Below are 14124 nucleotides of genomic sequence, written 5' to 3'. Positions count from 1 at the left end.
AAGGCCACCGTTAAAGAGCACCAGTATAATTAAGGAACCAATTCACTTTAAACTTCTATTAGCCATAATGAGAAACATGAAAGTAATACAGTCTGGGACCCCCCTGGCGGTCCAGTGGTTAAGACTCTACGCTTCCACTGTGGGGACATGGGTTTGATCCCAGTTCAGGGAACTAAGCTCCTGCATGCTGCGCAGCACAGTCAGAAGAAATAAATTAAAAAAATAAATACAGCCTTTCCTCCTCTCTGAAGAGATACTGGGGTAACAAAGCTCTGGTTAATAAGGTCAGCCTGGGGAAAATTGAAAGAAGTTTTGCCTATGGTGTGGCTGGAAAGGAGGATGAGGCAGACTGTGTTTCCCTGAAATTTCATCTAGGAGGACCCGGGCCTCGCCTGGCTGAGTGGGGCTCCACACATAGGCGTCTCGTGCCTGGGACACCTGGGAGTGGAGTCTCTGTGACAAGGACAAAAGAGCTTGGTTCTGTGCAGGTGGATAACCTAGTGGCGGGGTCTGCCTTGCTGGGAGCTGCTAAGCTAGTGAGTAAGAAGGTTCTTCTCCCAGGACAAGTCTTCCTTTGCCTCCTGTAGCATGCCTCGACTTCTAAGAAACTTCTTACCACAAAGATCGTTCTTTTGTTACTTCTCCTTTTATTGAATCTAGGCATTCACTCCACAAATATTAATCAAGTGCCTTATATATCTGCCTGTGATGCAGGAGACCCAGGTTCAATACCTGGGTCGGGAAGATCCCCTGGAGGAGGGCGTGGCAACCCACTCCAGTATTCTTGCCTGGAGAATTCCATAGACAGAGGAGTCTGGCGGGCTACAGTCCATGGGGCTGCAAAGAGTCAGATACAACTTAGCAACTAACACTTTCACTTTATATATGTACCAGGTACATTCCAGGTGCTGGGAGATCCAGTGATGAACAAAATGGACAAGGCCCCTGCCCTAATGGAATTTACATTCTAGTAGAGGAGACAGATAAGACATTGTACTAAATTAATATAGAATATAATTTCAGATAGTGATGACCAGTATAAGATGTGAGCAAAGGATAAAGTGACAGAGAGAGACTAAAGGCTTTAACTAGAATGATCACAGAGGTTCTGTCTGAGAGGTAACCTCGGAGCTGACTTGACTTCTATAAAGGAAGCATTCATGCAACTATCCAGGGAAAGAGCCCTCCGGGCAGAGGGAGCAGCAAATCAAAGACCCTGTGATTGAAAGAGGCTGGGCGTGCTGGGGATTAGCACGAAGGCCAGTGAGGCTAGAGCAGAGGAAGAAAGTAGGAGGGTAGCAGGATTGGTGGTCAAGAGGGGAATGGTTGTGGGACCAGAGCACATAAAACCCAGGAGGAGTGAGTGTGAGGGGACCCAATCATCTGATACACACTGTTAGGTGGAAATGTTGGCTGCATGCATGCGCACTTAGTCACTTTGGTCATCTCCAACTCTGTCCGACACCCTAGACGGCAGTCCACCATGCTTTTTTGTCTATAGGATTCTCCAGGCAAGAATACTGGAGTGGGTTGCCATGCCCTCCTCCAGGGCATCTTCCCCACCCAGGGATCGAACCCATGTCTCTTCTGTCTCCTGCATTGGCCGGCAGGTTATTTACCACTAGTGTCACTGGGAAGTCCCCGGAAATGTTGGCTACACAGATGCTATAGGAATGTGGAGTTCAGGGATGAGGCTCAGTCTAGAGACAGAAGTTTTGGATTCTAGTGTCTAGATAGTATTGATAAAGTGTGAATGAGAAAATCTAGAATATGGATGATGAAGGAAATGGCAGCCCACTCCAGGATTCTTGCCTGGGGAATCCCATGCACAGAGGAGCCTGGCGGGCTACAGCCCATGGAGTCACAAAGAGTCAGACACAACTGAAATGGTTTAGCACACAGAATATGGTAGTCAGTAGCCCCATGGGACTACTGAACATTTGAAATGTGGCCAGCCCAAATTGAGAAGTGCTAGACATGTAAAATACAAGCTGGATTTCAAAGACAGTATATTAAAAAAAGAACATAAAATACCTCACTGATGTTATTTTTGTAATGATTACGTGTTGAAATGATAAGACTTTGCTTCTACTAAGTTAAATAAACTACATTATTAAGATTAACTTCACCTGTTTCTTCTTGCTTTTTAAAATGTGGCTACTAGAAAATTTTAAATTACCTCTGTGGCTTGCAATTGTGACTCCTGTTAACGTTTCCATGTGATGGTGCTGGTCTAGAAAATCACTGTAGATAAAGAAAAGGGCCAAGGGCAGAGCCCTCAAATGCTACAACATTTCACATCCAGGGAAAGGAGGAAGATACAGACAAGGGGGGTGAGAAGGAATAGCCAATGAGGTAGGAGGAAAATGAAGGGAGTATGATGTGATGTTCAGAAAAGCAAGTGATAAAATTATTCAACAAAGAAGGAGTGTCAGATGCTGCTGGGAAAGCAGGGCAAGTAGCAGACAGTTGGATTGAACACGAGCAGTTTTACTGCAGTGGTTTGGAAGTAGTTGGATTTGGAAAGCTGGTTGGAGAGAGCACAGAAGTGAAGACGTAAGAGTGGTAAGTTAAGAGAGCTCTTTGAAGTTTGGCTTTAAAGAAATGCAGAGAAATGGGTGGTAACAGGAAGAGGATTTCAAATCTAGAGGAGGTTCATGTGTTTGGTTGTGGTTGTTGGTTTGTTGGTTTGGAAGGGGAGACAACTCTGCTGATGGTGGTACTGTCCTCAGGGCCCTCAGTTGGGGAAATAAGGCAAGTATGTCAGAAAGAATTTGAGACAGTTGAAACTCAAAGGTTATTTAGATCAAATGATTTTCTTAGAGCTCTAGGAATACAGATGCCGGCAGGATGCCTTCTTTCTTTGTTTTCCCTTTATCTTTCATCTTTTTCTTTTTGGCTATCCTTCCCCTTCCTTCTTCTACCCCTGACAGTGGTGGGTCAAAAGCAATGTTAGCTTGCTGTGGCCTGGTATTTTGGAAAATGGGATCCTTTTCCATGGGCTTCTTTAAAGCTCAGAGATAGTTTATTTCCCAAGTGTCTAAGAAACCTTTCTTAGTGGCAGGGGAAAGGGTACTGCCATGTTTATTAAGATGTCACAGGGACTCACCAGTGATGTGAATTGTTCCTGGCCTAAGGAATTCTCCTATTCTGTTGAATTTCTGAGGGGCTTCTGAATTTCTCTATCCCTTTGCTCCTTACAGATCTCCAGATGGAACTTGTATGTGTGTGTGTGTGTGTGTGTGTGTGTGTGTGTTGTTTGTGTCATAATTAGTGAGTACTGTGTGGATCTGGGGTTGTCATCTTCAGGCAGAATTGTGATATTGGATCATAGAGTTTGAGGGACTTGAATAAAGTGTCAATACCTTTCAGTCAAAGCCCACCTGGAACACATCTGCCATTGAACAAGCTGGTTTTATTATTCATTGCAGTGAGAAAGAACACACACCCGTGGGGAACCATGGGACTTCTCAGTGAGAGAGTCTCAAGTCATTTTGATACCAGGACCCTGTCAGCTTTCCATGTGGTTTGGAAACTTTTGCTTGCCAAGGCCTCAGTCACTCTCAGTGGGTGACCTCTCAAGTTCGCCTTCACCTCAGAGCCTGTGGTCACCCCTCTCTAGCTCCAGAGAAACATCAGAGCTTATGGCTAGAGGGCAGTGCAGGCTGTGCCTGGAGCCCATCCGTGAAACAGCAATGGTGGCTTGACTATTTCTGGAAGCAGAACAGATCCAGGCTGTAGGGAGAGGGAATCCAGAACCTACTTAATTCAACTTGTTGGTACTTGAATCAAGACCCCGAGGGGAGCTATGACAAGGAGCTGTGATAAGTCCCTGCCTGCCTCTCCACAGTGCTCCTGCTGCATGTGAATATAGCATCCTTTCTCTGCGTTATGGTTCTGATCAGAACCCTTCCCCTCCATACACCAACTCCCATTAAAAATGTCAGCATAATTTAAAAAGTGCAATTATCAACTGACATGCTTCCCTAGATGTATCATCTCTAGCTTTGGCTAGAATGAATGGAAAATGTATGGTATTATGATTGAGGTTAACATACAGGAAAAAAGTCTAAAGCATTATATTGTTGTTGTTTTAGTTGCTAAGTCGTGTCTAACTCTTTTTAACCCCATGGACTATAGCCCTCCAGGGTCCTCTGTCCGTGGAATTCTCCAGGTAAGAATACTGGGTGAGTTGCCATTTCCTTCACCTGTGCCTACCCAGGGTTCGAAACTAGGTCTCCTGCATTGGCAGGCAGGTTCTTTACCACTGAGTCACTCAGGAAGGCCAAAGCATTATATAGGAATACCTATATCTTGATAGCAAAAACAGTACAGAAGATGAAAAATAATATGAAATTTCAGAGTATTATTTTTAAATATGTAAGTAATTCCTTGTGCTTTTGAGTCTACAGAGGCTAATTTTTTTTAAAAAAAGCTTGTTGAAATTATTGCTATGTATTATGCATCATTTCTTTAAATAACAAATTTGAGACTTGCCTAAAAAAACAGAAAATGTACAGTAGACTCTCAGTTGATTATCTGCACTAATGGAAAGGAGGCCAGGGACAGATAATTCTCCGATGACATAGAATCAGAGTCAAGGGAGAATTATCCTTTTGATGGTCACTGTGGCTATTTCTCATTTGGGTCTACTTAAAACAATGCTGTAAGAAACATTCTTTCATGCATATTTTTGTGTGCAAGTGTGAGTATAGCTACAGGGTAAAGTTCCAGTTGTGATGTTACTGTATCGAAAGGTATGTATATTTTTTATTTTGATACTTTGAAATTGCTTATTCAGAGAGCAATTTACACTCCATAATGTATGAACATGTCTATTTTTCCCAGCTTTGTCAGCATAGAACATCAAAATTAAAACTTCTTGACAATCTGATAGGTGAAAATGTTCACTTGATATTTTTTTTTACATTTCTTTAATTATGAGTAGGACTGAGCCTTTCTTTATGTATTTCTTTTTTGATAAACTTCCTGTTGTATCATTTGCCCCATTTTATATCTAGTTGTTTGTCTTTTATCTATTTATATGCAGTCTTGACAATTGAGAAAATCGACCCCGAAGTCTATATTTGCTGTAAGTATTACTTCCTAGTTTGTTATTCTTTTGCTGACTCTACTTTTTTTTGGCCAAAAGTTTAACATTTTTATGTAGTCGGGTATCTCAATTTTTTCTTTATAGCTTATCAATACAATTCTGTCTGCCTGGGTACACCCATGAATAGTAAAAGGCCTCCAAATCTAATGGGCCCACACACAAAGCAATAGATCAGGTTTTGTATATTTGTCTTTTCTTTTTTGGTAACAGCTTTATTTATATATTTATTCTTGGCTGAGCTGCATGGCATGTGGGATCTTAGTTTCTTCACCAGGGATCAAACTTGCACCTCCTGCGTTGGAAGCATGGAGTCTTAACCACTGAACTGTCAGGGAGCTTGGAGCTTAAGTTGCTCAGTCATGTCCGACTCTTTGTGACCCCATGGACTGTAGCCTACCAGGCTCCCCCTGCGTTGGAAGCATGGAGTCTTAACCACTGAACTGTCAGGGAGCTTGGAGCTTAAGTCGCTCAGTCATGTCCGACTCTTTGTGACCCCATGGACTGTAGCCTACCAGGCAAGAGTACTGGAGTGGGTTGCCATTTCCTTCTCCAGGAGATCTTTCCAACCCAGGGATTGAACCCGGGTCTCCCACATTGTAAGCAGATGCTTTACCATCTGAGCCACCAGGGAAATGCCAGGGAAGTCCCAGTAATAGCCTTGCTGCTACTGCTGCTAAGTCACTTCAGTCATGTCCGACTCTGTGTGACCCCATAGACGGCAGCCCACCAGGCTCCCCCATCCCTGGGATTCTCCAGGCAAGAACACTGGAGTGGGTTGCCATTTCCTTCTCCAATGCATGAAAGTGAAAAGTGAAAGTGAAGTCGCTCAGTCGTGTCTGACTCTTAGTGACCCCATGGACTGCAGCCCAGCAGGCTCCTCTGTCCATGGGATTTTCCAGGCAGGAGTACTGGAGTGGGGTGTCATTGCCTTCTCTAGTAATAGCCTTACTGAGCTATAATTCATACATGATACAATTCACTCTTTTAAAGTATACAGTTTAAAGTATAAAGTGTATTTTGAGAGAGGGATAACTTAGGTATGGCATTGGGTTTTTTTTTTCTTTTTGCAGCCTGAGGCAGTTGTAAAATAACTTAATGTAGCTTTTTACAACTGTGTATTCTATAGTATTTTTTCATTTGGTGAAATTTTAACTGTTAATGTTTTTGGCATTGTGCTTTGTACCATTTATTAAATAAAAAAATAAAGTATACAGTTCAGTGCTTTTTAGTATATTCAAAGATTTGGAGACTTCCCTGGTGTTTAAGAATCTGCCTTCCAATGCAGGGTTTCAGGTTTGATCCTTGGTTGGGGAACTAAGATTCCACATGCCACAGAGCAACTAACCTTTGAGTCACAACTAGAGAACCCTCACACCACAACAAGGATCCCGGGTGCCACAACTAAGACCCTTTGGAGCCAAATAAATAAAATTTTTTAAAACCCAAAGATTTTTGTGACTATCACAATTAATTTTAGAATATTGTTATCACCTCAAAAAGGAATTCTGTACTCTGTCACTCAAAAAAACACCTCTAGCCCTAAGCAAAACATTTTCTGTGTTTACCTATCTTGTACATTTCATGTAAATGGAATCATTGTCTTTTTTAAAGGAAGAATAGTTCTCTCTAATGGCAATTCCCTTTATATATCTTTTCTTGCATAGTTCAAGAATCTAACTGGAGGATAAGGAGTCGGGTTAAATGATTGTGTAATATACTGGATGTCAAATGATTTTTTATTTTGGTTTCTTGCTCTATATTTTATTTTAGTGAACCAATTATGGCTGAATCACTAAGTGAAGTTTCTGGCAGTGTGGAAGTTCTGGAGACAAGTGATGAGGGTAAGTAACCCAATAGAATCTTGATAACTAGAACTAGATTTGTTTAGTATGTTTAACCCCTAGAAGAAAGAATCAAATCACAAGAAGACAAGTTAATATCAAATTTCTAATGACAATAGACTCAGTCAATATTTACTTTTCCATCTTCTAAGCTCTTCTCTTTCATCTCAATCTCTGATAGTCTAAAATGTTTTGTCTAGACCTTGCAGTCTTCCTTGAAGATGGTTACCAGGTTCTGTTTACTAAGGCAAGAGAAGTATTTCTGCTTAATCAGAGAAAGAAATCAGAACAGGCCATGATCTGAGAGGTTCAATTGAGGTTTTGCCTTAGATAGTAATCCAGATTTAACCAACAGATAAATTTGTAATTTTGAGGTGTAAAGCGGGTATAGTAACAAAAGACACCACCATAGGCTTCTATTAAATGGGAACAATTTACAAAAATTTCTTTTGCAAAACCTACTTAGACATGTATCCATTTAAATTATAAACTATGAGTCACCTGTGAGTGATAGGAGAACATGAATGGGGTAATAGGCAAAGGTCACTAAACAATGATAAGTTTTACTGACACTGAAAAAAAATGTGGGGGGAAGGGGGGAACCCTAAGATATAAGGTGAGACATTGAATTTAAAGACAACTGCATTGAACAGTTCACTGGGTTGTTCTTCAATGATTGCTGAGTTTTCTTAGTAGTACGTGGGGCAGAAGACTTGGTCTGGAAAGACAGAGAGCAGGGAACCTTCTTGTGGCTTCCCAGAGGCCTGACTTCACTAATGAAGTGAGTAGGGGGATGCTGAACATGGTGCACAGATCCCTGAGGGCAGGGCTTGGGTCTTCATCTCTGTGTCAGCATTGTTCAGTATTGGGCCTCAGAGAGCCTGATTAGACACTCAAAAGTTTTTAAGAAATGAATGAATAAATAAATGAATGATAGGCCTCCTCACCAAGGCAGCCCCAACAACCAAATGAATTGACCTATCTTTTTGGATACAAGCTAGACAGATGTCTACCAAAAAAGATGGCAATGCAGTGCATCTTGATGAAGAGTGGAGGTAAGGAAATACCCTTTCTCTATCCACAATCCTTTTTAAGAAACCAAACATTTGTGTTCATTTGTAGTATGAGTCATTGCCAGACAGAGAATACAGTGGCTGTTGGGAAGTTGAGGGGAAGAAAGGCTAATTAGAAGAGTTTTCTTTCCAAGAAGCAATGCAAGAGAACAAGGTCACCATTATGTGCCTTGCATTTTGAAAGCTCATTAAGTTCAACTCAGAAGGGCTGCCTGTGTGCATGGTAGATAAGTAATACACAACCCGAAGCAATAATTTCTTCATTGGAGTTGTGTTTTTTTACTCTGGGGGAAGGTCGGGGGATGGCTTCCATGGGCTGTTTCCTGGCATGTGACATACTGCTGGCCCTCAGTGGATGGGGATGTTGAAAGCTACTGCCTGTTTGGGAATATGTAGTCCTTGGACTTGGACAGGGAGGTCAATGGCTTTGTTACAGGAGAAATCCAGAGAGCTGTCAGCTCACTGACCATCACTGCTGTGCCTTGTAGGGGAGTAAGTTACCCAGTGTATAGGTGACCTACATAAGTGTTGTTGTTGTTTGGTCACTAAGTCATGTCCAACTCTTTGCGACCCCATGGACTATAGCATACTAGGCTCCTGTCTATGGGATTTCCCAGGCAAGAATACTGGAATGGGTTGCCATTTCTTTCTGCAGGGGATCTTCCCCACCCAGGGAATTGGGTTGGTCAAAAAGTTCATAAACCCAAATGAGCTTTATGGCCAACCAATATTTTACATCCTCATGGGAAAATAAGCTGTTTTTGCCAAAATGGAAGATTGGAGGGAAATTGGAATGTGTGCATACTTAATTTTTAACACCTGTTATAGTTCTTACGGAGAAGGCAATGGCGCCCCACTCCAGTACTCTTGCCTGGGAACTTCCATGGATGGAGGAGCCTGGTAGGCTACAGTCCATGAGGTCACTATGAGTCGGACACGACTTTTACTTTCACTTTTCACTTTCATGCCTTGGAGAAGGAAATGGCAACCCACTCCAGTGTTCTTGCCTGGAGAATCCCAGGGATGGGGGAGCCTGGTGGGCTGCCGTCTATGGGGTCGCACAGTCAGTCGTGACTGAAGCGACTTAGCAGCAGCAGCATAGTTCTTAAGTCATTAGTCGTTTGGTTAATTTAGGAACATAAAAATGTGTTAAAGCATAATTTGATTTGTACAAATTATGAAGTTTTGTACCATTATGTTTGGTACACTCAGTTTTACAGCCTGAAAAGTTTATTGGAAGTGTTTTTATTCAGTTATTAAGTATTTATAGATTGTGTCATGGATCTAGCTACCACCTGCTGATTCTCTCCTGTCTCTCTTTGCTGGTATGTAAGAAGCAGGTTTGCAACTTGAAATCCTCTAGCTGTGCCCATCTGCCTTCCCTTCTGGGATTTCTAAGCAAGAAGGACAATAACCATTATAGTTCCCAACACTGAGCAGAAAGTTGTTCTCATTTCAGAAGGCCAGAAGGAGATCTGCCTATCAAGAATCAGTAAATCCCATTCCTTCTGTTTGAAAAATGGCAGTGCCTACAAAGGCTCCTTCCTGTTTGTGAGGTGGCACTGCCCAGTTCTTTATCACTGGGCAGGAATTATTTAGTAGTCTGTTGGAGCTGGCTCATGCTGACTTGAGAGGCTGTGCATGTCTCTTCCTAAATGTCATATTACTAGCTTGAAACTGACCACAATGGGAGTATTTACACCACAGAAGTAGGCAAATACTACAGATAAGGGCATTTGCCTTGAGATCTAATTGGTAAATATATCCCAGTAAAAAACTGAGTATAATCATTAACAGAGTATAGTAATCAGGATTTTACATAAAAATCTTCCTATTTCATGGATTTTAGAAATCCTTAGGGGGTGGGAAGATTAAGAAACCTGGGGAGCAAAAATACAGATTATTTTAGAGCCAATCTACTCTGTCCTGTATACTTTTCAGCACTTTCACGTTGAATCCTCACAGTAGTTCTATGAGGTCAAACATCATTTTAAATAATTCATTATCCTAGAAATTCATTTAATTTTTTTCCTTAAAAAATTAAAGGAGGGAACTTGGGAAAATATATATTTCGTAATGCGTCTTCATGCTTTATTCTGTCTGTCTCAAGGTACACTTGCCAAATTTATCCTAACCATGACCCTATGTAGGTATATCCTAGTAAATGAGAGATTCCTCAGACCATTCAGAACTGAAGTTACTTAAGCAACGATTATCAAGCATACATACTGCCATCTTTCTTCATTGCCCCAATGGTGCTTCTCTTTATCTATAGATGGTTAGATGGTTAGAATTGATAGATCAGTTTTACAGATAGAATTGAATCTGGTCTTAATAGACAACTATTGATTCCTTAATTCTAGCTCATTTATTAGCATTTACTACATGCCAGATCCTATGCCAAACTCTTTACTACATTATTTACAATTTATATCAATCCTGATAAGGGCCAGTATTTAAATGATAGGATGCTTAAGAATGGTTCTGCACAGTGATCTCAATTTAAGGAAGGGATGTGACAAGCTATGTTGGTTTTCTGCACCCCTCAGTGGATTCAGTTGTCTCTGGAGTGTCACAGTGTGTTTGCATTGTGCTAGTTGCTAAAAAGGATGCTAATGAGGGCCTGCCTACAGCCCTGAGGTGCGGGACAGTAGCTAAGACATAGAACCATATCTTATTCCTTTCTCATTGATACACAAAACATAGTAAGTGCTTGACCTTAATAAATGTACTGAATAGTTGAATGAATGAATGAATGCACAAACTAGAGAATATTCAGATGCAAAACATGTGGTGCCAACAGTCAAGTTTTAAGTGTGCAAAGAGGAGCATGAATTGTAGTGATGGTGGAAAATTGGACTTGAGGCAGGCCCTGAGGTTTAGAAACATTTCTTAAGGTTCTAGACTAGGCAGGCCCAGGAGTAATCAGTACACAGACAGGCCATAGTATTTCAACACTAGAAGGAGCCCTACTTCAGCAATTGCTTAATTGTGTTTTGCTAGATGTTGTACATACATGCATTAGGGAGACAACATTGTTACTCAGTTTCTTGGCACTTCACCATCCACATAGGCATGTTGAAGTTTCAGAAAATTTCGTTGGAACACAGACCCCTAAACTGTGTTTAATCAGTGTTTTCCAGATTGACTAGACTACAGACCCCCCTTTTCATGCAACAGACCTATAAGCATCCCTCTGAACATACTTTGGGGGACACTGATTAGCATGATCCCCTCATTTTCCAGCTGAGCCCCAGAGAGGCTGAGTGAATTACCTGAGGTTACAGAGCTAATCGATAGCAGAGCCAAACCAAGCTCAGGATTCCAGAGTTTTCTTACTTTCTGGTGGTGTTTTCCATCACACCACTAAGCCTATCTTATAACAGTCTTGTTGGCTTCCAGAGACCAGTCTGTTGGGAATTGGAATGAGACCCCTGAGTTGGTAAATTACTGCATGTGAAGCAGTAACAGCAGGTTCCTTCTCACAGATGAATGCAGCACAAACTCCCCTCCCGTTCCCCTCTTCTGAGCTGGGAGAAAGATACATGTGCTTATTAGGAAACTCAAGAAAACCCAGACAGAGCCTAAGGAGCATTGAAAGCTCAGATTCCTCACTTTCGGAGAAGGCAATGGCACCCCACTCCAGTACTCTTGCCTGGAAAAATCCCATGGGGGGAGGAACCTGGTAGGCTGCAGTCCATGGGATTGCTAAGAATCGGACATGACTGAGCGACTTCACTTTCACTTTTCACTTTCATGCGCTGGAGAAGGAAATGGCAACCCACTCCAGTGTTCTTGCCTGGAGAATCCCACGGACGGGGGAGCTTGGTGGGCTGCTGTCTATGGGGTCGCACAGAGTCAGACACGACTGAAGCGACTTAGCAGCAGCAGCAGCAGCAGAACAAACTTTCAATTATCTGCATGTGCCGAGGGCAGCAGCCCTGTAGGTAATCTGAACCAATCAGCAATAATTGAGGAACAGTGCACATAATACACCCACACATACATGCACACCCACACACCCTCCCTTGCAATATTCTTTGGTGATGTTGTCACACCTTTTGCACAGGGTACTTCTTTGCCAAGCACCCCTTTCTTCCCAATTCCCGCCCCTCTCCCTTCCTCTTAAAGCCCTTCTTAGAAGACATCTTCCATGACCACACCAACCCCCTGCACTTGTTCTTTGGGTCTGCATCCTTGAAGCACACAGGTTGGGCAATACCAGCCCCCACATGGATTTCCAAAGGTCCTGAAGTATCTGTCACATGTGGAAGCTTGGCTTCCCAGCTGGATCACGAAGACTCCAGTGATCAGGGTACCAAGTGCTTATGTTGGCTCAAAAGTTGCTGCGTATGAATGAACTTCTTAGGGCCAGGAAAGAGGTGTGTGTTAATAGCTGAAATTGAGAGGCAAGTGAATGCAGGATGAGTTGAGCCTGAATAGAGGCTGCCCAGGGGCCACAGGCTGGGGCCTGAGCTTCTGCTTTCACCAGAAACTCAATACTTTGCTGGTGAGTTCCTAAGAAGAGAACAAAGCAGATGAACGATGCCAGGGGCACTGGTGTGAAAGCTAGGACCCACAGAGCCTTTGGGATCCTACTCCTTATTCCCATCACGAAAGCCATTTCCTCTCCTGTCTTCCCTTCCACCATCACACTCTGCCTCACTTGCATTTCTAACTTCCAGGAAAAAAGAAATCCAGATTTAAAAGCTTCAAGAGCTTCTTTGGCAAGAAGAAGAAGAAAGAGCCCAAAGATGTCCAGAGAGGGAGACGGCTCAAACCAAGCTTGTCCAGCAGCAGTATTGACATCTCTTCTCTGAAGTCAGTTCAAGAAGGTCAACAAACCAAGCCAGGGTAAGCTCAGGAGGAGTGGGGGCTGGGGACAAGGCAAAGGGCAGGGAGCTACATCCAGGTCCTCCTTTGGCAGCTGAATCAGCACTGGCCTTTGGTCCCCAGGGGCTCTTGGTCGCCCTGCCTGTGGGAGGTGGGTCTGCAGCCATTGACAATGCAGCCACATACTGGGGGGTTTCCCCTGTGCTCATAGATATATTCTTTCTGTCTGGGCTTCACAGTTCACTGGGTTGGATGGGGCATACGAAATGCATATCCCACTCCCCTAAGAGCACTGGGTGAGAGGGTGTGGGTAGATCAGGGCAATCCTGCTGTGTCACAGCTACAAGCACTTGAGATGTGGAGCCTACCACTAGAGAGGAGCTGATGGCCTCTGTTTCATAAGGGAAGGATAGTCTCCATCATTTTGGAAGCTTGATCTAATTTGCTTGCCCAGTCCTCAGACTCCAGATCTCATAATGTGTGATAAAAATCTTAGATGGTGAAGCCATCTAGCTGGGTTGGGACATAAGGATGAAATCAGTGTTAATTAAAAACAACAACAAGCAAGCAAGGAACCCAAGTCTATTTCTCCCTCCATCCCAAGAGACTGGGGGAAATGCTATAACTGATCATATAAAGTATGGGGAAGACCGTTTCTCAGCTACCACTGCCATTCCTACTCAGATTTTCATCTTTGAAGCCCCAAATTCCACATCTTAGAAATGTGGAAAATCTGGATGCTTAGTACCCCCCAGCTCTTTCTGGATCAATTGAATTCCCCTCTATGGAGTTCCACTTGGGCCTGTTCCCCTGGCCTTAAACCCCAGACTTATCTGAAATCCCAACAGAACTCAAATGTCCTGCTATCCATTGCCTCAAGGCTTAGCTTCTGGGAAAGGTTGGGGGCGGGAGGAGACGGGGACGACAGAGAATGAGATGGCTGGATGGCGTCACCGACTCTGTGGACATGAGTTTGAGTGAACTCCAGGAGTTGGTGATGGACAGGGAGGCCTGACATGCTGTGATTCATGGGGTCGTGGAGAGTCGGACACGACTGAGCGACTGAACTGAACTGAACTGAGTGAAAGCTAGTAGAGGTGATGGAGTTCCAGTTGAGCTATTTCAGATCCTAAAAGATGATTCTGTGAAAGTGCTGCACCCAATATGCCAGCAAATTTGGAAAGCTTAGCAGTGGCCACAAGACTGGAAAAGGTCAGTTTTCATTCCAATCCCAAAGAAAGGCAATGCCAAAGAATGTTCAAAC

At 43.0% G+C, this 14124-nt stretch overlaps 1 protein-coding gene across 2 annotated transcripts in view; it reads left to right on the top strand.

Annotated features, from left to right (window-relative positions):
• The first annotated feature begins 6893 nt into the window (after positions 1–6893).
• KIAA1210 (KIAA1210 ortholog) overlaps positions 6894–14124 on the top strand; it is a 47026-nt gene continuing 39795 nt past the window's right edge. Inside the window, exons 1-2 of one of the 2 annotated variants that reach the window (XM_088833935.1) lie at positions 6894–6954; positions 12713–12848. In XM_088833935.1, coding sequence (XP_088690061.1) covers positions 6894–6954; positions 12713–12848 — 197 coding nt within the window. Of the gene's footprint in view, positions 6955–12712; positions 12882–14124 lie in introns of both variants that reach the window. The other variant, XM_088833934.1, reaches the window with a different exon arrangement.

This window comes from Moschus berezovskii, chromosome X, assembly GCF_049115385.1.
Source record: "Moschus berezovskii isolate FMDL1 chromosome X, NW_MosBer_1.0, whole genome shotgun sequence".
NCBI classification, from domain to species: domain Eukaryota; kingdom Metazoa; phylum Chordata; class Mammalia; order Artiodactyla; family Moschidae; genus Moschus; species Moschus berezovskii.
Note: the sequence above shows the minus strand (reverse complement) of the source record. Positions and strands in the feature narration are given on the sequence as shown.